Source organism: Puntigrus tetrazona, chromosome 21, assembly GCF_018831695.1.
Source record: "Puntigrus tetrazona isolate hp1 chromosome 21, ASM1883169v1, whole genome shotgun sequence".
Taxonomy (NCBI): Eukaryota; Metazoa; Chordata; class Actinopteri; order Cypriniformes; family Cyprinidae; genus Puntigrus; species Puntigrus tetrazona.
In genome coordinates, this window is record NC_056719.1 from 17,103,522 (window position 1) to 17,131,427 (window position 27,906).

Consider the following 27,906-nt stretch of genomic DNA (forward strand, 5'->3'; position numbering starts at 1 on the left):
CTGAAGACTGCATCACTCATCCGCACTAAATGGGCCCAGGAATACTTCCAGAAACCACCCAAACCTATAACCCATAACCTGGATGTCCAGACGTCTTCAAAAGACATTTTGAAAAGAAGTGGAGATGCTGCACAATGATAAACATGCCCTGTTTTGAGACCCATAGCAGGCGTCAATTTATAAATGAGCTCGTTTTGTGCATAACATTGTTTAACCGTTCTTAGTTTAAACATTTGTTATGTTATCTATATTCAATTGTGATTTTAAATTCTTTTTTTTTATTTTATTCAAATATAAAAAAACGTCCCGACATTTTTAGATTTCGGATTGTATTACAGTTTTTATTTTTATATTTTATTTTATTAATTTTAGTTAAAGTATTAGTTGTTTTGTCATTTTTAGTTACAGCGAGTTAGGTTTGCATGTAAAAGTTACTGTGCAAACTAAAAGATCTGAGTTCATCATGGAGGTAGGAGAAACATTCACAACACTGATCCGAAGAACATCGTGAGGTTCTTCCAGCATTAGTTATAAAAGTCTTGAAGTGCTGAATGACTGTCACTGTCTTCTGTAGTTTGTTCTAGTTTGTTCTTGGCTGAGCTCCTGTGATCATGTTAGGAGCCGTGACCTTGTGACACGTCCACACGACCCGAGACTGTCAGCTTTTATCTTACACACACACACACACACACACACACACACACACACACACACACACACACACACACACACACACACTGTATTGTTCTCTGTATTGATTGTGTTTCCATATAAAAAAAACACAACCCCAACATCAGAAATATTTGATGTATGCAAAGCATAGCAATATTTTACCATAAAATTAAATTACATGCTTTTAAAAGAATTTATCCCTAACAATTTTACAGTGTTTTACACAATTAAAATAACGTTAATTTTTTTTACAGTGCAGGAGAAACATCTGATGAGCAGGAGACGTCAGAGAAAGTCTTGTTTTCCTCTTCATGAAACCTCACTGTTGTCCAGGAAAAAACTTTTATTCACGTCATTAGCCAACCATGTTTTCTGTCCATAATTTACTGCTTTCAAAGACAGCTTAAAAAATAGAAAAGTGGATGCTTTGCACATATCAAATATGATGTTGGACTTATGTTTTTTTTTATATGGAAACACAATCAATACACAGAGGACAATGAAAACCGTAGGATGAATGCACACAGTGAGATGTGTGTGTGTGTGTGTGTGTGTGTGTGTGGTAAGATAAAAGCTAGCTGACAAACAGCAGCGTGTCTCGGGTCGTGTGGACGTGTCACAAGGTCACGGCTCCTAACATGATCACAGGAGCTCAGCCAAGAACAAACTACAACAAACTACAGAAGACAGTGACAGTCATTCAGCACTTCAAGACTTTTATAACTAATGCTGGAAGAACCTCATGATATATTGATGAATGTTTTTTTTTATTATTATTTTACTGTCATGTGCTGTCGTGATTGTGTTTTGTGTATTTTGTGCGTACTATTATTTACTTCAGCTTTTGAAAAGGCAGCTTGTGATGAGCTTTTGATTCTTCACCTGTATTTCTCATCAGGTTGTAGTATATTATAAAGAGACAAAACCTGTCAAAGTAGGGTATATTCGTAGCAGTAGCCAACAATACATTGTATGGGTCAAAATGAAAGATTTCTTCTTCATCACTAGGATATATATTTATTTTATTAGTAATATGCATTGCTCAGAACTTCATTTGGACGACTTTAAAGGTGATTTCCTTAATATTTCACCCTCAGATTCCAGATTTTCAAATAGTTGCATCTCTGCCAAATATTGCCCTATCATAAACATCAATGGAAAGCATATTTATTTAGCTTTCAGATCATTTCAAATCTCAATTTTAAAAACTTGACCCTTATGACTGGTCTTGTGGTCACATATTAGGACTTTAACAGGGGTTTAATAACATATCAGTTAACAAAATATGTTCTGTGTAAAGCCTAAAACATTGGTGCCGTGTTTTCACCATATCATTTCTGCCCTTTCTTTACTTTTAGTGTACGTTTCACAGATTTCCACTGTGTGCCTCTCACCTGCATGACTCTCTGCGCCTGTGTGTCGATCAGCAGCAGTCTGTTCTGAAGCGGCTGAGACACGTACACATACTTGTCCCTCACGCTGACCGCCGATGCCCATACACACTCCCGTGAAGAGACGCCCGTGCTGCTGGGACACAGTTCTTCCTGCAGGAAACAAGGACATGTGCTTGAACCAATGCGTCTGCGCACTCTTAAAATGAAGGTGCTTCATTGGCGTTGTTGGTTTCATGAAGAACCTTGAACCTCTATGGAACGTAAAGAGTATATTATTAAAATATTCTTTAGACTTAAAAGAAATGGTCTTTTTCACTTGAAGGTTCTTTGTGGAGCTAGAAATGGTTCATCACTGTGAAATCCCTTATCCTTTACGTGTCAAAACATGCCCACCTCCAAATATTATTATTATATTTATGATTTTTAAATCATATATTTTTACCTTCTGAAAGAAGAAAGTCATATACACCTATGTTGACTTGAATATAACTTCATTTAAATTTTTGGGTAAACTGTTCCTTTAAAATATACATTACAATTAGTTTTACAATTTATTATACAGTGTATATATAAAGGCTTTAAATGAAGTGTTACAAAAAAAAAAAAAAGTTGCTTAGCATGCATATTTCTAGAGTGTTAGCCATTTATAAATAGTAATTAAGCACATATTAATGACTTATTCTACACAGCCTTATTCTACATCCCTAATCCTACACAATACCTAAACTTTACTATCTTCCTGATTATTAACAAGGAGCAAATTATTGAGAGAAAAGTCACAGTTAATGAGAAAGTGTTCTAATCTTACCTTTTGAACCGTAGTGTATATTATGCTAATGATAATGGTTTGCTTTTGCACAAACAAGAATTATGGGAATGAATGAATGAATGAATGTATTAGCATAATACTCTTATTTCTTTTGGGTTTGAGCCAAGACTTACATAGCTACCCAGAATCCTCTCTGTTCGCGGGATGCGCCTGCGAATCTCACAGTTGCCGGGCTGCAGTATGGTGATCCCTTCGCTGGAGAAAACGTAGAACATGTTCCCTACACTGAGTCCTACAACACACACACACACACACACAACATCACACACATCGTTACATCAAACGGCATGGCACCGGGGCAGAAAATGCTTTCAAACAATGCGGCCGTCATCCGGTCAGACAGCAGAGGTTATTAAAATCTCCTGAAACCACTCCAAAAAGTGCATTTGCAGGTCTGTCTTGTGGCAGCAAACCACAGCTGCTAATTAGCGCGGTCACGTGAGCACAGAGCTGTCACGCTGTCAGAAAGCAGAAGGTGTAAAAACACATGGTCACAGGTAAGCTGTGCATGATCAGTGCCGGTCATCAGCGTGAGTCGAGGTGGTGGATGCATTTGTTTGTTTGGATATTTTAAATGAAAATTAAAAAGGGAATTGTGACTGTTGGGGTGTATGGTAGTGTGTCTCTGAGTTACATGGGTTCCTAGTTCATATTTTGTTGACCGTGGAATAACATTTTAAATGATGCAATGATGCAACATTTTATGATGCAATTTCAAGTTTTCATTTCTCTTTGGAGTGTTACAAGCTCTTATTACATTGCTAACATCTCTAAAGTTGCAAAGGCTAAACTCTCAAAAACAAAAGAGATATTCTTTATAAAAGTTATGACACATCCCCATAAAACGGCTCTTTAAAACACGCCACTACGCCACAGAGTGGCTTTATTTTCAAAAATACACCACCTAAATGTTTATGCAAAGAAAGAAGGCAGAGGACATGACTAGAAATAAGTGGTTAAGTTGTATTTACAACACAGTTCAAGACAAATAATAGAGCGTTTACGGAGAAATGATTCCTGAACCTGTCTATGCTGGCTGTACACAGAGGCAATTCCAGAACAGTCTGGCGCTTCTGACTCACAACCTTTAAGTAAGTTACGTTTTTTTACTAAAAGAACCTGCTGCTTACTATTCAAACTCGAATAGCAATGCTTGTGGTTTCTCTGATCACAAATATCTGTTGTTGCTTCTGTAAAGCCATATAAAATTAAGCTTTCAGAATCTTTTATTTCTGTATTTTAAAAAAATAAACAGAATCAATAAACTTATTTACTTCAGCTGAAGTATGTGTGTCCTCAGACATTTATAAGATTTTAAGCAAAACAAACCACTTCTAGAATATGCTTTCCCTCGAAACGTGTTATAAACGTGTCAATATAAACCTTGTTGTACCTGACTAGAACATGATGTGGTGTGTTGTAATAAAGTCGTTAGCACTTCTAACTCTTTTACCATTATATTAATGCATGCTTCAAATATGCCTGGATTCATTTCAGCAACAAATGGTCCACACACAGTTATCAGAGTGTCTCTCACAATGTTTCTAACACGAACACTAATCAGACAGAAAACCAGAGTTTCAAGCGGATTTACCTTCTTCCCTCCAGAGAATGTTGGCCACTAGATGGACAGCATGAGGAAACACAGAGGACAGTTAGTGGACAGCAGAGAAACACACCCTGGATGTTTACGGTATAATAGAAAAAAAAAGAAAAATCTGTCAGCATTTACTCATGCTCAAGTAGTTCCAAACCGGTATGAATTTCTTTGTTCTTTTGAACACAAAGGAAGATATTTTGTAACCAGGCTGTGACCAATGACGTCCATGGAGGCCAATGGTGACCAAAACAGCCTGGTTACAAACTTCATGGAAATATCTTCGCATATTTTACTTTTGTATTAATAACTGTTAAATACGGTGACGTGTAGTTCTGTGATCATGCATGAATTGCACCTAGTACAACATGTATGAATTACCGTGAGATTGGTGTAAAAAGTCCACACAATGCATTTAAATAAACACATTTTTGGCAGTCATACGTCATTTTATGATGACTGACGCAACACAACAATTTGCAGAAATCTTTTTGTACTGAATTGATGTTTTTATGTGGAACTCAAACTTACCGCAAGTACATATTTGTGGGGGATGGTTCTTCATGCGTGTTATCAAAGTGAAAATTTATACTCAGTTTTCAAAAACTCACGAAATATCAATCTGCTAGCTCAGTGTCAGAGATATTAAAATGGCCTTGAGGTCTGTCTGGCCCCAAACATGAGGGTTAACAAATAAAATACTTCTTCAAAGGTCTTATGTGAAATGATTTAAATGCAAAAGAACCAGCCTTTGACCTCTTTATATTGGACTTGTCACTTGTCTTTTATTAAGCCTTTTATATTGAAGAAGGACACGGGGTTAGAGAAAATATGGCCAATTTATTATAAGATACTCGTGATTCTCTCAGAGAGAGAACGTGTGTTTTAGACGGGGAACACTAGCTACATTTGTTTCATGTTTTGTAACTTTTAGAATCAAAAATAAGCCGCAAGAGGAAGAGACTGACTCTGTGATCACTTTGAGGGTCAAAAAAAGCAGACACTAAATTAATACCCATGGCTTCTGACAAGGTATTGGGGTCTTAGGAAGCGAAACAACTGGTCCGTGAAAGAAACTGAACATTATTTACAGCATTAATCTGTAAGCTGAGCTTCAGGCAAAAAGGAGTGATGTTTGCTTCACAAATCATTCTTTATTTTTGGTGAATTCCTCAAGATGAACAAAATCATACCGAACCAGTTCTGAAACAGTTCACGGCTCGGAAAAGCACAGATCTACAAGTTACTGGTGGATGAGACACTAACATACACCAAGTGTGAACCAAGCACTTGAAAGAAGCGGTGAAATTGACATCTTTTGTTTGGTTTCTTATTGTGTATCAATCAATCAATCAATCAATCAATCAATCAATCAATCAATCAATCAATCATTTTTATTTATATAGCGCTTTTAACAACACAGGTTGCATCAAAGCACTGTACAGTATGTGTATGTAAAAAGGTGGGCTGATTATGACTATTTTATTAATTTTATATGCTTTAGATATCCACTTTTCTATGCATTAAAACATCCAAATGGCACATCATTATTGGCTAATTTAATAATATATGTTATGTCATTGCATGATTAAGTAAACTACACTAAAGTGAATTGAACCTATTAATTGAAATGACCTTTGTGAGAAAAAAATCTCTCGTTCGCCTGAGGCTCTGGATTGCAGCTAATAAAATATAAATAATTGTTTGCCCTTTTTAGTTAGGGATGTAGATTAGGGATGTAGAATAAGGCATTAATAGGTGCTTAATTAACACTAATAAATGGCTAATATTCTAGGAAAATGCATGCTAATAAGCAACTAACAGATGCAACCATAAAATGACACTTTTTTTAATTTGCAATTGATTTTTTATTCTTTTATTTGCAGTCGCTGACTTGCATTTTGGGGACCGCTACTTTTGTCTCTTTAAAACTACAGCGTAACCAAAATGGACTGTAAAAGAATCTCCCGTTCACTTGACACACTGAGATCTACAGACCTTCATCTGACTCTAATTAAACACTGTAAATTTAACAGTCCAGAAAATGTGTGTCATTTCTGAAACAGGGATTGGCACGTGTGCACGGACATCACAGGGCTGTTCACATCTACAGATGTTTATTGCTGTATGACCATTAAAACCTTATTAATGACAAACTGCCCTTTCCGCATTGGTGGCTTCACTACATGTGAGCTGACTTGTAAATTCTTGCCAGTAATGACTGAACCAACAGTCCACATTATAGTGAGCAGCAGTCTGCCAGAACACCTCTGGAACTCTGGAATCCACTCATAAATATGGAATTTAATGTATAATGCAGAATGTAGAATAGAATAGAATTTGGCATGAATGGAGGGATTTTAGATTCACAATTAATTGGTTTTATTTTCATTTAGCTTAAAGATGCACTAAAGTGTGAATGTGGTATGCCTTATTTTGATTAGCAATTTAAAAAAAAAAAATACACAGCACAGAATTTCTGAGAGAAGAAAAAATTCGACAGCAAAGTTGTATATGTTAATTTAGTTTCAGTTAAACTCAACTGAACAATTAAAATGGAATCCAGAAATATTAAAGTGCAAAACATAATTTGGTAAAAATAAAAAGCAACCTTAGGATATATATATATATATATATATATATATATATATATATATATATATATATATATATATATATATATATATATATATATATATATATATTTAAGGTTGCTTTAAATGCATAATTAAATGTATAGGACTATGAAAAAAATTAAAAGTGAAATCTGTGTTTTTATGTAAATGTTAAATTCTTTGCATTTTATTATTTAAAATTAATCGACTATTCAGTATTTTTTTGGATTTATACAGGAAAAAATAAATCAGAAAAAGCAAACTGGTAATGGATTTAACATGGCTCTATAGATTCTATCCAACACCTTTCTCTCATTTTCAGTATCTCATCATAACGTGTAAGCAAACATAGTTCACAAAAAAAAAAAACATAGCAGTCTGTGTTGAAACAGCTTCAGTATCATCACTCACGTGTCTTTCGTGCCGAGTCTTCCACAAACAGAGATGAGATGTCTTCATCCACGCCAACCTCGTTTCTAGAGATGCAGGTATAAGCCCCGGTGTCTTCATAGCGCACACTTCCGATGTGGAGCTCACTGCCGTTAGCTGAAATAATAGTTAGACGATTCAGTGCATCCACACACACTCTCCATAAGCCTAGTGGTTTTTATTCTGTACAAACTGTATTTTCTATTGCCCAACACCAACCCTACACCTAACCCTAGCCCTTACAGGAAACTATTTGCTATTTCAGATTTTCAATACACTCCATTTTGTGCAATATATAAGCTTGTTTCCTCATGGGGGCTAAAAAAATGTCCCCACAAGGTCAAAATTTACTAGTATTACTGTCTTTGTGGAGACATTTGGCCCCCATAATGTGATACCAGATGCACACACACAGAAGTTTTTGTGAATTATGGGGAATATGGGGATAGGCAAAATGTTTTTTATACTGTACTGTCCATATATTGTATTGTTCTTCACCAACCCTACACCTAAACCCACTTACAAGAAACTACAAACATTTTTACATTTTCAAAAAAAGTCATATGGGACAAACACACACACACACACACACACACACACACACACACACACACACACACACAGCATAGAAAAATGCCTCTAACAAAACCAACAAGCGACTACAGGGCAATAACATAAATCTCAAAAGTAAGTTTGAGGTGTTTGTTCCCACAGTCAACCAATAACATTTTTCATAGACAGAGCTTTGGGTGAAGGCATTCTTAAAACCCATAAAGGTTTCCCTGTGGTGTAGCATACTGTGCCAGGTTATAAAGTCCAATACTATTTATTGGCTGTCTGTTTCTTCAGCAGAAATGGTGTCTCTAAAGTTGAGCTGAATGTACATTTCAAGTTGTTAGCTGGCATGACTGTTTCACAAATACGTGAACTGTAAAAAGCATTTCGTCAGGTTGCTTACAATTATTTATTCAGCTCACGTGTTTCCGAAACTCACTGAGTTTCTTGTTTTGAACACAGATTTTGAAGAATATATGCAGTATTTCTCAATGTTTTAAAAACATGCATCATGCAATCATACTCATCGTTTTTTTTCCTTCCTCTAAACAATATCTTTTTTGGAATAAAGTCAACAGTATATTGCATGCAGGTATATTTTAAAATATGAGCAGGTACATTAAGTTCCTTGAATCAAATGATTCATTTACATGGTAACTTTACAATAAGGTTCCATTTCTTAACATTAGTTAACTACATTAATTAACAGCTGAAAATACTTCTTAAGCATTTATTATTCTCCGTTAATTTCAACATTTCCAAACACATGTGTTGTGTCTGTTAATAAATGGACATGAGCTAACATGGACTAACAATGAACAGTTGCATTTTAATACATTAATAAAATGAATACTTATTGTGATAAATGTATTGCTCATTACTGGTTAATGCCTTAACTAATGTTAACTAAGTGAACCTTACTGTATAGGGTTAGCATTTGAATGCAAGTACATAGTAGTTTTTTATTATATGCTGTGTGATTTTTGAAGACTGTTTGGGATCTTTGATGAAATGTGGGCACACACACACACACACACACACACACACACACACAGTTACTTTGATGGTTTCACTTTTATTCGTATTGAGCTTTGATGTTAATTAAATTCAGCCATAAAAACACCGCAAATGACTTTGCTTTCATTTCCAAATGGATTTCATGAATAAAAAAATGTTCAGCCGTTAAAAACGTCGTGACCGGCTTTTGGTAAAGCGTTTACACGAGCTCATTGTCTATCCGGTGCGTCTCGTACAAGCACTTTACAGAGTCATTCATTATGACATCACCTCAGAGATTGCGGGATTCAGTCACCAAACGAAGCAGTGTTTGCGGTAATGAGCGTGAAGCCAATTACGCAGCGTTACAGATAAACAAGCAATCCTCAAATCAAAGCAGCGCTTGTAAACTGACAAGCTGATGTGTGTGTGTGTGTGTGTGTGAGCTTGGTGAAGTTCTCAGATGCCTGGCTCACCTTGATCACAGCACAAGCGTCTCTGAACGCCGTCTGCGTCACACGCATGCTTTTATGTGCGTGTCAGAGATCACACACACGCAGGAGAGTTCGCTCTCTCTCTATTCTCTACACTTCACCTTCATTCTCTCATCTCCACCACTCTACTTTTCCATCCATCTGCTGATCCCATTGTATTATCAATATACAAACCCAGTTCAGACGAGAGCTTCTGGAAAAGCTCATACTTTTATATGGATTTTTTCTGCATAATAGCAGCATATTTTGCTGCATTCGTGTACAGCAGGTAGGTTATATACAGTATATATATATATATATATATATATATATATATATATATATATATATATATAGTCTCATTATATATATATATATATATGCATATTTGTTTCTCACTCATTTAGGAATGGTGTAGGATTAGTTCATGCAGAATAAATTATTAACATATTATTAGTATAAGCAGCCAATGTTTGAGTAATTTAGCAACTCGTTAATAGTTAGAATTGGTCCCTAAACATAAGTGTCACTGAAATAATTTTCTGAATGCGGTGTGACATGCTGAAATGTAAATACTGTGAATAAGAGTCATAATGCATGCAGCTTTTGTTAATTCAAAGACATAAACACATACACACACACACACACACACACACACACACACACACACGATATACTAAAGAAAGGAAAAAGGTGAAAAAAGAAAGGTTCAATGATACTAAGGATGTGCATTAAATCCGTATACAGTTCAACCCCATGTATTAATGCTGATGAAATCCCCCTATCTTAGACTAAAATGTAAGTCTGAGTTCTTTCAGCTGAATGAATCTTGCACGGACTGATCTGTTTTGTCTCAGGATGCAGAACAGTAATGCTTTTTTCAAAGGCATGTTCATAAAAATGTCTTAATTATGGCCTAATCCTGGTTTAGGCTAAGCCCCGTCTGTGAACCCGGCCATTATGCCTTAACTTTATTACATTTTTTGAACGTGTACCGAATGCTCTAACGCTGACGTGAGATTCAATAAAAACAGCACGTGTTTTTCCTACAGGTTTGCAAACTAAACCTCCTTCAGCTACACCTCCCAAAGGTTGATTTTAACTTTAAAACTTTCCTTGCCTTTAAAGTTCAGCCTTTTCTTTTCCTTCTTTTCCTTTCAAATTACTTTTATGTTTGGTTTTATTGTATTTTACTTTTGTCCCAGAGGCAGACTTTGCCTTTTAAACTATGAAAATCCATCATGAAATATGAATGTTAGTATCTGTTTACACCGAGTGTGTAACATCAATAATATTTCACTTTGACTACAAACAGCATATGAGAAGACTGTGAGTGAAGAGTGACAACTAAGAAGAAATCAAAGCCAACGCCTATTCATTATTTATTGAACAGCAAAAAATGGAAGTGAAAATAAAATTGAATAGTTTAGCCTATTCACAAAAAATAAAAAATAAAAAAATGTTGTATTGTATATTTAAAATGTAATTTCCAGCACATTAATTTTCAGTACAGTATATAATTTGAGTTGCCTTTTAGGTAACAGTTATTAATCCATGATATTTGTTTCCACTAGAATAATTCAACTTGTGAGATGGGACTTTATTTCTCAAAAGGACAAAAAAAACCTATACTGTAATGGGAAAAAACACCATAAACATATTATTTGAATATGTAACACCCCCTTAATTTATTAAACCAGTGATTGGCAGTTAACTTATTTAGTCAAATATTTAGTTGAACATATGTATTGAAATATTTAGTTCCCCAGAGACTAGAATTTAATATTTGATGCAGAGTTTAGCATTATTATTATTAATAATTTAACCAAACAATTATAGTAACCACATGGTAAGCAAATACAATATTGAATCTTTTTTAGTGTTACTTTTGATCATATTTTAAAATGTGACACATTTACTTTTTCATATTACATTTGAAGGTTTTAATGTTGTGTTTGAATGCAATGTTTTTTTTATTAAAGTGTAACAATAAATAGATTGTTCTAAGTGTGATTACAAATATTTATGACATCATACAATGCATAATTGATGCATTAAGAATACTTTTAATATGCATTATGCATATTAAATATTAATGCATATGCATATTAACATGCATTATAAAGGCTTTAAGTGTTAACGAAATTATTTAGTCACGTTTTCTATTTTGACGATTCATTTAATTCTTAGCTGGAACCTCAGGTGGGAAACCTGGATGTAAAGTATGGTTTGTGGCTGTTTACCTTGCGTTGTCTATGAGTATAAATCATGAGTGGGTTTTGTGCCGCCATCAGTAAGCTTACAAGTCTATCCATCTTTCTCTACAGCAGAAAACAAAAATCCGTCGACACAAAATGACACATTGTGTCTCCGCTCTGAGCCAGGCCTGTTATTTGTCATCCCGCGAAAGTGAATATTTCAGACTTTGTGATGAAATCATCTTTTATCTTGATGCTGTAAATATTTTTTGTGGACACAAACAGGAACAGGGGAGCTTGAAAGGAGCGCTTCTAAAATATTCATGCGTGAGGAAAATGAAAGCAGGCAGACGAGCCCAATAATGGGCCGGAGAAACAAATGCTTGAAACTATCGGTTACATTAAACCTCCGCACAGCAAATAAATAACCTGAGCGGGCTGCTGAGAAACGATGGAGCTGAAACAAATAAATGAGAGAAATGAGACCTTGAAGGTCTCGTCTTTTCATACACAACTTAAGCAGCACAAGCATCTGATCCAAATAACAGCCTATTACAGGGTGTAATGGACTGCACTCAACCAATAAAGTGCTTTCTAATAAGGGGCTACTCTGTAAACAATACACCACCACGCAGGAATCGACAGGCCCCTCCGAACGAGCCCCTTTCATGCACTGTTTTTATTATTATCATCATCGTCCTTGCAGGGAGCCACAAACTGACTCCCACAGCACTGACATCTGCCAGCAACGTCTATAATCCAGTGATGTTTTTCATACGCTTAGTTACGTGATCTGCCCGTTACGCATCTGTCTGTTTATCTATGGTTTATCTGTCTATCCAACTTTTAGGCTCTTTTGGACTCTCCGTATCATGGTGCGCACAGGTACAAATATTCAATTGTAATGTTACTACCCATCATGAGTTGGTTGGTTTTTATTTTTTGGAAGGCGAATTTTTGAGTTTTTGCTGCAACAATTCTATAAGACGTTTCCTATCTGTTTATCAGATGTCTTTAAGATGTTTAACTGACATTTTACAGACGTCTGTCAGAAAACAGATGCTTTCCAGATGCTTTCCAGATCTTTAACAGACATCTTGCAGACATACATGTCTGAGATTATCAACGCAGACATAATCACTGATACCTGTTTATTTATAAAACCATTTTGCATCTCCGTTCTATCACCCAGCTTGATATGGTTATTTAGGGTCTTAATGAAAAGTCTATCACACACTTAGGTTAAAATTTCTCAACTGTAGAGCATTTTTTTACATTGGTAAAATCATCTCTGTTCACAGCAACAAGTATTGTTGCATTTCCCTTTAAATGCTAATGAGCTCTGCTGACCCCGCCCCTCTCTTCCGTGGTGCATTAAAACACCTTGATTGCTTAGGAGGCATTCTTGTCTACATCTGCTCCGGTGTCAATACGATGGAGGACTGATGACAATTAACTCAGGATGGGTCTTAGGTAAAACAATAGTGTCAATCAACAATTGTAGGAGGAGCCACACGTTCTAGAAACTGAGATCTGCATTATTTAAGAAAGTTTATCATTTATTGTGTTTAAAAAACAACAAGATGGGGTGCATCCGATGACCCCAGAAAGTTTTATCTGGCTAAAACTGCAGTCTGTATCTTTGTTTTGGTTAAAAATGATCCGGCATCAATATTTCAGCAAGTAAATAATCAGCCAGTGTTCGAAACTATGGCCTTACTTTAGCCTGATTCACAACATCTTAAAATAATGTTTTCTAATTTTAGAAAACAGAAAATTCAAGCATGGTACTGCATCGTTATGCCACGTCTGTAAACATAAAGAAGTTTTCCCAGCTAGTAGGCTACAGCACGTGAGGATCCTACATTGTTTAATTATAGACTATTCTCACAAATCACGTCAAAAAATCTATTTGATGGCAGACTGTCATCCAGAAAAGATTATGTGTTTATGAAACACATATAATTGAAATAGCATGATATTCCAGTTTTAAATGTGCTTCTGATTACAGATAAACACAAGATTTGCATTTTAAAGAAACCAGTTTGAATGAAGGGTAATTTCCTTTTTGGGTTAAAATGATTTCTTAATATGATATTCGAATGGCGTAACAATTACATTCGACTGTAAATGTACATGCTAATATACACTATAATCATAGTCACGCAATACTGTGTGTACAAATACAAATTTGATAATAAAGCATATTTTGATGTAATACGAGCTAACCAATCGCTAGATTAAATCACCATTGTTTTTTCGTCAATTGGTCAGAACAAAAGTAGCAGATTTGTTCTTGGTTCAGATGACAGTAGGCTAGAATCTGCGACTGCGAAGTACAGTAAACATGACTGACAGCTACATATACTCTTCAAAACATTCGATTCATCTGCGCTGGAGCCTCCCGCAAAAAACAATCATTCCGCAAGCAGCTGGAATTTCAGAGGTGGCGACAAAGAGGCAACATTTACGGCCTGCAGCTTTAAATAAAGGACAAATAAACAAGTAAATAAAAGCTGAGGATTGTACCGAGAAGTGAAATCTGCTTGGATCCGTGCGGCTGCAGGTCCAGGCCGTTCTTCAGCCAGGTGAGTTTGGGGTTTGGAATACCATCTGCATGGCAGCGCAGGCTGGCAGCGACGCCGGGTTCCTGGGCCTGAGTCTCCGGATACACCAGGATTACTGGAGGCACTAGAAGGACAAAGAGACAGAAGCAGACTGTGAACAACAGAGAAAGTGAATCAAGGCCAGAATAATTGCTTTGATTTGGATTCCCTTCCTTGTGTAAGTCAGAAACGGTCATTTACTGAAATGCATGTGAGCCGCAAACATGCGTCCCGTCTCGGGGTTCCTCAATTAGACAAAACAAGCTCTCTCGCAGTATCGCTTATTGTCTCTGTTAATTGAAAATCCTTTCAGTTTTTTTTTTCTCTCTACAGCAAGGGAAACAGGATTGTTATCTTTGTTTGTTTATGTGCCTTCATATGCCTCGATAGAGAACGGTGCCTTGTAATTGAACGGTTGAATGATCAAAAGGTGAAAACTGCTTCCATTGCAACCGTTTCAAATAGCTCTTATGTTCAGTTGTTCAGCGTTATTATACTGTATATATGGGGCTATTCAATATTTTCTGGGTCATTCTAGTTCCCCCTGATAGGCAGCTGCTTTCAGGTGTTCCTGTATTAATGTTTTCATGTGTTAAGAGTAGCAAAAGCTTTTATTTACAGTGTGAGTTTGTAGCATTAAGAATTGTAGCCAATCACAGACACACTTTTTGAGCATGTGACCAATGACCAATCAGAGGCTTTTTAACTAGAATCTGTTAAATATCCCAGAGTTTGTTCATTATGAGCTCTGCCGACTCAAATGGTTTCGTTATAACCAATAAAGGCAATTTTTTTTTATTATAATGAGAGTCTTCATTTACTCCGGCTCAAATAAAAAAAAACAAAAAACTATCGTCTTCATTGATTATAAAGGGAGCATCTTTGCTCTTCTTCTGTATATAGCCTCGCTCACTCTTTGTATTATAACCCTTTCATAATTTTAATAGAATTTTTCATTTTGCAACATACACGCTGCAACGTTTGAAGAGTGAAAACCATATTAAAACACAGGACTGAATTCATGAAACATCATAAAAGCCGACTGAGATGATAACGAGAGACCAGACATAATGAAGTACTATTCCTCTGGCACGATCATTTTATTAGCAGATATCCCAGCATTCACTGGTGCGTAAAATAATTTCATGAATGATCTAAAATGAACGGTCTCTGATCTACTTAAGCGTATGATGTTTTTGGGAAACTCTCATTGCCCAGGTCTGTTGACCGCATTGCAATCATCATTATGTATGATTATAATTTAAACATGCTGCTTTGGAATTATACTTATTGAGAAAAGTGCTTCACAGATAAATACAATTTTTAAAAAGAAATGTAAAAATGAGAAAAACGTGACTTAATACGATATTTTAGTAAATGCTTTGGCTTTAGTACAGTGGCATCATGAAGGTTAATTATATAATGCAATTATATTTCTTGCATGGGATGATTATACTTTAGGGTCGTTGGTATAAAACCACTGAACTGTGCACATTCAGTTTTTTTTTCTCTCTCTCTCTACACACACACACACACACACACACACACACACACACTAAGCATTTATGCCCAAGTGACATTAAAATTCTTTGGGGATTTGGGAAATCCTGCACATACGTGAGAAATTCACATTCACTCTCTCTTTAATAACTACATAAAAAAATTTTTATGCACTTTTAGATATGTATATATGTATTATCACCTGCTAGTGCTTCAGTGAAACAATGTCTCCACTCATTATCTTCTGACTAAAACACAACTATCATTTTTAGTTTTTTAGTTATTGTAGTTATATGCATTTATCACATTATTAACAATACACACAACCTCAAACCGAACTCTGATTGAGGACATGTTGGTAATAAATATAATTAATAATAATTACATGTGAAGTTATGCTGTAACAAGGGTAAAGAATAAAGTACCCTATTTAGCCGCACTATAAAGGGGAATATAACGCACAACAATGCTGCTACAAGAATTATATGCGTAATCATTTTTGAGTTCCTCTTTCAGGTTTGATAGCACTCACTGCCACATGAAAAGTATCCACTTGGGAGAGCTGTCAATGCCTGAAATCTGAGGTAAATTGCTGCTTGTATCACAATGCCTTTGAAATATTTCACATGCAAAATATCTGGATCCGTCGGCGATTTAAGATCCTGCTGTCTGAACTGAGTTCTGACTGAATTAATATATTGGCAATGACCAATGAAAGAGACGTTCGGGGAGGAGTTACAGATGATCACATCACAACAACTGTTTCCTCCTCCGTAATCTTTTTTGCCTGAGAACTGTACACATGTGAGCTCTTCTCTTCTCTTCTCGTGTGTGTTTGTGGACCAGACAGAGTTGTGGCGATGCTTCCGATTGTAAAGTTATTCAGCGTGTGACCTGTCGCTGATCCATCGTGCAACGTGACCACCTGAATAGAGGCTTTCACACTTTAGTTCTAGGGACTAGCCAGCAGGGTGGTTCTAGAGATCCTGTTTCTCCCTCGTTTTCCTGGTTGCATTCGCAGCAGCAGCAGGAAATCTGAAGCGGCTGACAGCTATGTATTTTTTTGCATGGCATGAACGTACGTCAACAACCGGTGAATGGAGGATGCTGTGATCAGAGCAGTTATTGTTGCGTTTCATATTTTGTGTATCAATTTATGCAATTGCAAGAGCAATTCTTCTGCCAACTTATAGTGTTACATATCACTAAAGAACACTACACTGCAGACAACAGGTAAATGCTGTTATCCTCCAAATGGAGCACTTAAGACTAGTTCCTGCGATGCAAACGCACCAAAAAGCGAGTGGTTCCACAATCTGGGTCCTATTGTTAGAAAATAATAGCGATCAGATGACTTTAAAAGCATGCGATGTGAACTCGGCATAAATGCACGTTCATATTTAGTCTAGAACTACAGTAACGTCATGTTCTCTGCACTTCTCTCAACGTGCCGAGAGGAGCGCTGGCAGTCAAATCATAAGAAAACAAAGATTATGCAACTGTAATGCTTGTAATGATTATTTCTACCTGGTCACATATCACAGCAGTTTCCGGAAAAAAACGAACACTAGAGGCAGCTTTTATAAAAGCATAATTTTTCGCACACCGACACATTTTATAAAAGCGTAATGTTCTTCAAAACAATATTTGGGATATTTGAAAACTTTAGCATCCCACATATCGAGCTTCATGTCTATGTGTTTTCATAGACAGTACAGTACAGAGATGTTCACAAGGAGCTCCAGTTCAATCCTGCTTAACTACGCTTCGACAAAACAGTTCAAATCTGCATAAAAGTAAGTTAAAATGGCACGTTTGCATTAACAAATCAGTTTTGCATTGGTTAACACTATCAGGATTTGGTGTAGGGCTTATTTCCAACATGATACAGCATTAACTTCTAGCAACTGTCCATGGATATTTCACAGCTGCAATACATACCTATATCAACGTAATAAAAACGTGCCAGAGTTCACGTATTGAACCTGTTGAAACTGTTTTAGCGCCACTCAGTGAACATTTTTCTTTAAAACCTGAAGTGAGGTATGTAAACCTATGGTATGTTGCACAAAAAGTGCACAGAAATACATTTGCAGTTAAATTGTGTAACATGGACGTTGCATTAAAAATTAAAGTACACTGCTTCATTTATCCATTTGACGGTTTTAATAGACAACATATATGAAAGATTCTACTACTAACCATTCACCTGGAGCACGTGGGTCTGGGACAGCTCCTCATAGCCGTATGCGTGACAGGTGTAGTTCCCCATGTGAATCGTAGTCACTTTAGTGATGTAGAGCGAGCCGTCATCGCCGAAGTCCTAATTGAACGGGAAGAAAGAGACAGAGAATAAAACAGCAGGAAGTCACTGGATGAATAGACGATGCATCAGCGGTGTCCCTTGAGCGCCGGGCGCAGGGGTTTGTTCCTCGCTGTCATGCTCTCTCAGGCTGATAAATGGTAAGGGTTAAAAATATAGCCAGCATTAGCGTGATTAATGAAGCCGGTTGTGGTTTTGTGAGGATGCATCCCCTCATCTGGGGCTCGGGGCCGACTCAAGGGGGATTAAAACATTAAACTGTTTTGTAGTTATATGAGTTTGCAGAGGGTAAATGATTTAAGGACACGAAAGCTCGCTCTTAAGCCCTAACACACCTGCAGCTTTATAGGGCGCACACCGAAAAGGGCTCGACTGCCGTACTGGGAACAAAACAGCGATTTGTTTGTTTAGGAGGTCGTCGCTAATCCAGCGAGATGGATGATCGGCTTCGTTAAAAACGCCACTTTGCCTCCGAGTGCCGAAGTTTTAGGATGAAGAGGGCAGAAGCGACTCTCTTCCAAGGACACCACGCTGTGGAAAGCCAACGACACAAAAACTAATTACTTTTTTTATTAAATAAAGATTATGTGACTGATAATACCTCACCTCTGCCGCGAGGCCGATATTATGCCGCATAAGGAGGACTCGTAGCGGTTTTCATCACTGGAGCTGTATTGGCTGCCAGTTTCAGATCAAATCTAATTACGAGTTTGTCATTCACGTTTTTGAAATCAATTGGCAGATAATGGGTCGTCGTGAGGTTTAACCGAAAGAACAGCATCAGAACTGTACAGTTAGCAAGCCACTAATTCAAGCCACTGAAAAACACAAAGACACAAGGGAAATTTAGCTGTCATCGGTTTTGGAAACGGACACATTTTCACTCTGAAATGAATCGGAGATGAGTGTTTGTTACACAACTGTGCCGATTTATCTCTGAGGAGAGAAAGACATTAACTGGAGGAGCCGTCTGACAATGCTTAAACTAATAAACCATTAGACACGGCGTGTTTTTGGTAATGCGTTGAAGCACCGTATAAATGTTATATGAATATGAAATCATTTGCTAATCATCTGAACCTACCACTGCACCATTTATATTACCGAAAGACAGTGTATTATTAATAAAAGAGATGAAGTGATCAGAGACGATACGAGATTTAATGAAATGTTGTGGAGTGAACCAATCATTTCTTTACTCATACGCCATGATATTTACAGCATACAGCACAAACACAACACGATATTAACAACAATCTTCTTAAAAACATTTTCTAGGCAAGCATCTGTCATTCTTCAGCGGAAACAGAAGGAAAGGGATTAGGGAGAAAGAAAGCAAACCAAATAACAAAACAAGACATTTTATCTGTTCTTCTTGCAGTTCTGTCTTTTGTTTCCACCGTGGAATAAATAATAAAAAAAAATAATCTCACAATTCTGACTTCATGCAACTGCAAGTTTCTTTCACAATTCAGACTTTTCTTCTTAGAATTAAGAGAAAATGAAAAGTCCCAATCACCTTTTATTTTTCCTCTTTTAGCTGAATCAAGCATCTGTATGTCAAACACATAAATCTTTCTCTCTCTCTCTCTCTCTCTCTCTCTCTCTTTATATATATATATATAGTTGATCAACAAACACACAAAGCACTAAATGAAAAAAGCCACTCACTACCGCTATTGAACGTGTTTTATTGCCAGCATCCGGCACTAAATGTTTCTTGAGGAGATGAGGTGAAATTGCACGCTTCTCCTCCCTTCAGATCACACAACAGACTCCAGATTGAGGTCAGGACTCTGGCTTGACCTGTCTAAAATTTAGAGCTTCTTCAGTTTGAACTCTGAGCAGTTCATTTACTCCTGTGTTGTAAGGGTTTTATAGTACACCACACCACAGCCGTACAGCCTACCATTCATGTCAACCCGGTCTCATAAAAATATGTACCTCGGTGCACCATTTTGTACCTCACGGCACGTTTGGTCACAGTTTCAAAGAAAAATGTCCACTCAGTGGGGCTAAAACACCGGTTCAATACGTGAACCCTGGCACTGTTTTATTACGTTGATATAGGTATGTATTGCGGTTGGTCAGAATTGAAATATCCATGGACTGCTGCTAAAAGTTAATGCTCTATCATGTTGAAAATAAGCCCTACATCTAAAAAGCATTTGCTGATGCAACCGTGCCATTTCAACGTCCTTTTACAGATTCGAACCAGAGCTCAAGTACATCTCTACAGTCCGTCTATGAAAACCCATAGATATGAAGCTGTATATGTGTTGATGTGCATCAGTTTTCAATACCCCAGCATATTAATTGCAAAAATTGATTAAAACAAAATTTGTGTGGAAAGAATTGCAAGACTTTACTGTCTCTAGTGTTCATTTCTTTTGGAAACTGCAGTGATATTTACTTGTTGTTATGTATTTTGTGTCCCAGAAAAGTGCACCCAGATACATTTATCCCACAAGACCAGGTAGATTCATGCGTTTAGATCAAGTCTCCATGCCAGAAATTTCAGATCTGACCCTGGAAGCCAGTTCCTGTCACAAGATATCTGTTTTATCTCACATCCAAAACCCAGACAGCAAAGTTTCATCTAATACCTGCTAATAGCAAATCTTGGCTGGTATCTAAAACTGTATTAACAATCATCTATCAGCCAACAAGTTGACTGAGAAAGAAAGGAGCAAAAGCAGAGATGAAGTGATGTTGATAAAAATGAGCAGAGCTTATTAATTCATCTTAGCTCTGTATGTTTCAGCACAAATCCGAGAAGTGTTATTATATTAAACTGCTTCACATCAACATCCCATCTCATAAAACCTTGAAACTGCAATATTCTTCCTTATTCTCTCTTATTTACTCTCCATGAAGCCGCGCAGTCATTAGATCAAACATCAAAAGCAAGCGCCGCAAGAGCGCGGAAAATTACGTGTAATATAAAATTTAAAACTGCAATAAAAATAACAATGATACATAATATATGTATTATTGATGTATGAACTGAAATTAATCCTTAATCATGATGATATACATGATGAGATACTTTCATGGGTTCAGAAAAGACACCTTCACCGCTCTAATAATATCCAGGAACTTTAAGTAAAGAACGAATTAGGCCTTTATGTTATTGCGAGTGAGGTGATGAGGCTTATTATTATAAGTGCCTTTTCATTTGCCAAAAATATAACTTTCAAGTTTTTTTATGCTAAAAATAAAAAGCAAACATATACATAACTTACTGCATTTACTTCCTGAAAACATAGCTAGGTAATTAGTTACTATTTTATGGGAGAAATGCAATATCGCGATGCATTACTTGTTAAAGTCCCATCACTGCTCGTCACGCACCACTGAAACCGACAAAAACCAACAAATGCCGAATGCACCCAAATTACTACACAGCTATAAACCGCACCATATGTCTGCGTTTTAAAGATCAGCCAACAGTGAGAAATCATATGGAAAAAAAAAATTTTTTTCTCATGGGAATGCACAAATGATCCGTGTGAGGAATCAGAGACAATCAGTTCAAAAGACCTGTTCCTCACAATCAAAACACAATTACGCATACGGATGTTTCGTTTTTCTAGCGCAAGACGCAATCATGTGTTTATTTAGATTCACGGTTTGTCTGGAACGTGTCGGATTCTATCCCTTATGAAAATAAGCTTATTGTGCTATTAGTATACTTCTTATCAACTTTTAATAATTTTGGTCTGCTTTTTGTGTACTCACTTAAAATTGCTTTTACGTATACCTGACTTATTCTTAGAAAAGTCGACATATATATATATATATATATATATATATATAGCTATACTTGTGTTCCTATATATATGGTGAGGCTTGTGTTCCTAGCATCTTCATCTTCTGTACAAAATTAAAAAAATACGCAAGCAAAGAAGAAACAGAAAACAACATATGCTTCTTTATGTAAAACAGCATCAAAACTGTGTAATGTTATGGAATGAAATGTTGACCGATGATTAATAATAATGTTTGTCAAGCTTTGAGGTGTTGACTGAATACATCTACGTTTTGATTATCATTCTGGATCCAATTCATAGTATTTTTTGGCTTGGTTCAAAATGTTGTTTATTTCTTTGTTTTATTTATAAAAAAAGAATGCACGAAGAATAAAATATTTTTGTTCACAAGCAGGTACCCTGTACTATCATGTTTTGTATATTAAGATTTTCATAAAAAACACATACATACAAATGAACACCTAAATAGGGACACTTAAATAAGTCATATACTTGAAGCATGATGTAAAGTTCACTTAAAATAAATTATATCAATTTAATTTTATTTGGGGGCTGGATTATCGAAATTTTGAATATCGAAATTTTGAAAGGGGCCACGGGGTTGGAAATGGGGTTAAAATTAAAATTCATGTAATTATCAGTAAAATACTACTATTATCAACACCAACATCTTCAAAAAGTTAACATGAGCGCTGTGAGTCAGTCATTTAAAATGTACTTATTTAATTTAAAAACTACTTATTCACACATTTGTAATTAACTGCATGTTAATATGTATATATATATTGTCATAATTTCACATTAAATGTTTAATGGAATATTTTCACTAAGTAGGCTATTATTAACAAGGGCCAGCATTTTAATGCAATACTACTACAGATGTCTATATTACATGCATTTCCCCTTAATTTTAACCATTAATTTTAGCCACTCGGTGTAACAGTGCCATTATTTTTAACATTTAGCTTAGCATAACTTCTGAAAAATATCATTTTAAACTTTTCTTTTGAAGCTGTTTCTAAACTGATTAGTGCAGGAAAAAAAAAACAATTCAAGGCTAGTTGTGTACTCAACGTTTACTACCGTTATACTGAAAGTTTACTAAAAAAAATATACTAGCAAGTGGGCTTATTTATTGAAATAGTGTACTACTAGTGCACTGATATTTTTATACTTACTACATAAAGTATACTTCTAAATATAATTGACCTTAAGTATACCTACTGTAAACTTAAAAAAGCGTGCTACTTTTTGCCGGGGGATCTGCGGCTGCCCGCGAAGCCGAACGCTCGTTGACCGATGCTCGTTCTCGTTGACCCGCGAGTCGTCGTTGACTGGGTCAGTGTCGCAACATTCAACAAACACTTCATTAACATGCAATTAGAGTATTGTAATGAGCGAGCGCGTAAACACAACCCCATGCTGTCAGGAACGCAGGTGAGCTAAACACGAGCGTGACACACCTCATTAAACACTACCCATTCCCACCCCGAGCATGTCCGCTTCTCGAAATCTACACATGATTCACAGCCCTTTGAAATCAGCACGGCTCCTGGCCCAACTCCTGAGACCACAATCATTATGCTATTTCCAATTACATCACGATACGAAGTGCAGAAACACAAATATGTTTAGTAATTGGAAATGGAAAGCGTGCCTCAGAATACAGAGCGCGCGTCCTGATAATGAACGTCAACATTCGTAATTTGTGTTGGCATGAGCTTCCATTCACGAACACGCTGATTAATTGGTGGAAATCAATGCAGCTGGACCCCGACCGAGCTTTGTGTTCTGAAAGATTATCAGATATTCAGCGGCTGCCCAATTAAGAGGAGGATGTAAGCGTTTCACATAAGAAAAGAAGCTCTGCAGGGCTCCTCACCTTGAAGAGGTGCAACATTCAATCCAGAATACTGTGAAAGCCTCACATCACACAGGATGCATATAACCGAGCTGTGCTGTGCAATAAGCATATATATATATATTGTCCTAGATTTATTTGTATGAATTGCACATAAAATACGCATACATTTGGATCAACAAAATAATAAACGTAATGTAATGCATAATTATCAATCATACACTCAGAAATAAGGGTAAAAAAGCTGTACCTTTTCAAAAGGTACACTTTTTCACCTATTTAGTTTAAATATGTACACTTCAAGTACTGATATGTACCTTTAAGGTACCAAAATGGACCCTCCAGGTACAAACATGCCCCTTTTGAAACCACCCCAGAGACAGCTTTTGTACCTTTATTTCTGAAAGTCACATAAATGAAACAAATCAGATTTCTGTGCTCATAAAAAAAAATCACTGCAGGCCTTATTTGTGCCGTTCAGTTTGCTGATGCTAGTGTCTAGCTTTCTAGTTATGCTTTTTAACATGGAACTCACACTTTAAAAATATTATTATTATTATATTTTTTAATTTAAACATTCTTCCATGACAATTTGTTGATGACACTTGAAACCACTGAAAAAATGAAAAATAAATTGATAAATAAATTGAATTTACAAAACAAAATTATATTTAAATGATTAAAGTAAGTTGCAAAACAAGATACTGTAGATTATAAACAACACGTGCATCATTAATTGGCCTAGATCTGTGAAGCAAACATTATTTAAGTTTGAAACCAATTTGGATTTATTGATTAAAAATAGACAGTTAAAGTGTAGTACTTTTACAAAAAACGTTGCCTGCTATTTAACTGATTTTTATGTATGTTTGGCAAATATGTTTATCAGGTTATGCTTAAAACTGTGCAATTTTGTAATCAATTCAAATGCATTAATCTTTTGTCATCAAACCAAAACAAGTGCTTCGAGAGATCTTCATAAACCTTAGGAATACTGGTCATGATATCTATATCTATATAATCTAGCAGTGATTATAGTCTACTTTAAAAAGCCCTTAACTTACATACAATGTTTCACCTTTGGCCTGGCACCTGGCACCTTTGTTTTCAGACATAACGGCAATGTTCAACAGAGTGATATTAAGGTACTCACGTTTATATCCTCCAGGTCCAGGAAGTTGAGGATGATGCCGTTCCTCTTCCAGATGATGGGTGGTCTCAGGGTGCCCTGAATGGCGCAGGACAGTACAGCGCTCAGACCGACGGTCACCGTTGTGACGCTCAGACGCCTGTCATCGGCTAGACTGAGCTGAACGACCTCTGCAAGACAAAACAACATCACCGCAATTTAGTTAGCCCATGCATATTTGAAATTTATTAGGCTGTTGGTGGTAAATGATCCGATCTTCCCATTACTAGACACTATTAAAACTAGTTCTGATAGTGTCTAGTAATGGGAAGATTGGATCTAGATGCATTGGATAAAGATTGGACCTGATGCATTCACATGGAGCATTGCATTCTGGTACATTCTGTGCAATGTATTCTGGTAGGCTCTGAAACATCCAAGCTAAACGAAAACGCTTTACGTACAAACCACCTCCATGGGAATAAAAAAGCCCAGACCGATTGATTGTATTTCGTCATTTTAGAATTAGATTTTGTTTGTCTTGCAGATTTAGTTGCAGTAACAGTAACTTTGGAGCAAAATATTTCAATAGAGATTGGTTGCCAGGTTTGGTAAGATCAGGCAAACCACTGGGCAGAAAATATACTGATTCAAAAGAAATGCTCTGATTGGGGAATTGAAAATCTTGAAATCTGACAACCGCAATCAAGAAAGCTTATGAAGGTCTGTTACCAATTCAGGATAAAGTGAATGCCGCATTAAAATGAAACCTTTCAGGATAAATAAGCATCAGGAAAATACATGCTTAATTCTTCGCTCTTTAATAGCTTCATTCATTTTCATTTTTTTCAGGATTTTTTCATTATTTCATGTCCTCGATGATAGTAATTTAGTTTAGTTTACAGTAGACTATTACTAACCATTCGGCTGCTATAGCTAAGAGTTGCTAGCTGTTTAATTCTTAATAATAAAGTAGAGTAACAAAGTATTTGTACTTCCTCTGTCATTTTGTAACATTAGGCAATTTTGAAATGTTTGATAGCTGTATTACTTTACATCTGCTTTCATACGCGATCGCTTGTTTGTGCTTCTTCTTCTCTTGTGTTTTGATGCAGAGATTCTGTACTCATTCAGGAAATGTATAAGAGCGCCCTCTACCGTATAACAGTAAAAACACGCAAAGAGTCATCAAATCGAAAACGGCAGAAATCAAGATCCTTGATTCAAATGTGATTTATAGTGCCAGCCTATTTTCCATCAATGCTTGTGTTCTTTTCCTGTTTATGATTTGACACGCTCTGTATCGCATAGAGCACTATAAGTAAGATGACCTGTCTTGATGAGGCATTTGATCATCCGATGAACGCTCTGTCTGAAGTGTGCAAACAACAACGGCCCAGACATCGCAAAATGTCTCCGGCTGACCTCGGGGTCAATAACAGTCTGGCTTTCCGATCAGTCATTTCACAGCTAGCTTGCAAATAACAGTGTTGTTGAGCTGCCGGCAGTCTTAGACCGGACGGATCGAGGCTCGTGGCCATTAGCATTCTGCAGCAGCGGACTCCTCCTGGAGCAAACATGTTGTTTGCATGATTTTCTGACAGTTCCGGGTGGATTTAATTCTTTCAAATGAAAAGAGGTCATTTAGGTGATGTTGGGAGAGGATTGCGCTGCTGAACACATTGATTTGTCCTGGTTAGAGGGAAAATGAGTTCCTGCACCTGCCTGTCAAACCGCAGCCATCGGATCCGAAAATGCAGCAGGTGCAAGAGGAGGAACGACCCGTGTACCGCTTCAGCCAACGCACACACGCGCGCGCGAATATTCACTGACAATGACTTGTGATCCACCGTGATCCAGACACCTGTGAAAGCCGAGAGTGAGCCGACTGCGCCGCTCGTCTCCATCCGTTCATCACGCTGCAGTGAACTTCTGCTGCTGAGATCGCTGGAAAATGTCCTTAAACTAAAAACTTGCTGATTCTGACATTTGTTAAAAGCCTTAACTACCATGTACTTACACCAAAAATTAGTGCAATGCACTTATTTAGTTTGGGCTTCTGCATGAAATAAAGCAATTATTAGCAATATAAGCTATATATCACTTTATATGAGTCGTAAAAGCCTGATCAAATATGATGCATTTGCAAAAACACACACACACACACTCGCAAACTTATTTTGAAAAAATATTCGCTATTGCAAATGTTATTAATTATAAACAGAAACAAATTCTGTCAGGTTTTACAAAGTTAAATCTCGAAAAGCTTTCACTCTTGCCCGGTGGTGCCATTTCCATCAGAGTCCGGAGAGAGAGAACAGTTAAAAAAATGACAACATAACAAAACGCAGCACCTCATTATTACACCCCCAGGTGATGATATTTCTTTTGTCAAATATAGCTTACAAAAGTAGTGTGTACGTAGCATTAGAATAGCACATCAGAGGAGGAAGTTTTACAAAAGCCGAGGCAACTTCTCCTCGCAGGAGTCTAAAAGTGAATGCATCTTTGCACCGCCTCAGCCCTCAAACCCTAAACCCAAAAACAGCTTCACATTTTACAGCAAATATAAAACCGAGCATCTCTCTTTCAGGATTCAGCAGATGCCTCGTCGTTGTGCTTCTCATTTTTAGCCTCCAGCAATAAAAACACTTTCCTTTTTCCTGGCACCATGTTGATTTTCCCCAGCAGAAGAGGTCTGGTTTGAGATTGTTTACCACCCAGACACACACACACACACACACACACACACACACACACACACACACGATAGTCTCTAAGGCAGGGATGCAGACAGACGGATGACATATCCATTGCCCATGGCAGGCCTCCTGCTGGATAGGGTTGACATGACATTATCTCTGTAATGACTCTTTGTGTTCCCCTCTCACCCAAAAATAGCCCCTCCTCGCAAGTAATTGACTTGCCCGGGATTTGCAAACTATTGATCCATCAA

The 27,906-nt window shown here is 36.8% G+C and overlaps 1 protein-coding gene across 1 annotated transcript in view; it reads right to left on the reverse strand.

The window, feature by feature from the left end:
* fstl4 (follistatin-like 4) overlaps positions 1–27,906 on the reverse strand; it is a 159,691-nt gene that overhangs the window by 8,934 nt on the left and 122,851 nt on the right. Inside the window, 7 exon segments of the mRNA XM_043220811.1 lie at positions 2,067–2,216; positions 3,009–3,127; positions 4,490–4,516; positions 7,519–7,653; positions 14,288–14,449; positions 18,067–18,187; positions 24,975–25,141. Of these exon segments, the coding sequence (XP_043076746.1) occupies positions 2,067–2,216; positions 3,009–3,127; positions 4,490–4,516; positions 7,519–7,653; positions 14,288–14,449; positions 18,067–18,187; positions 24,975–25,141 (881 nt within the window).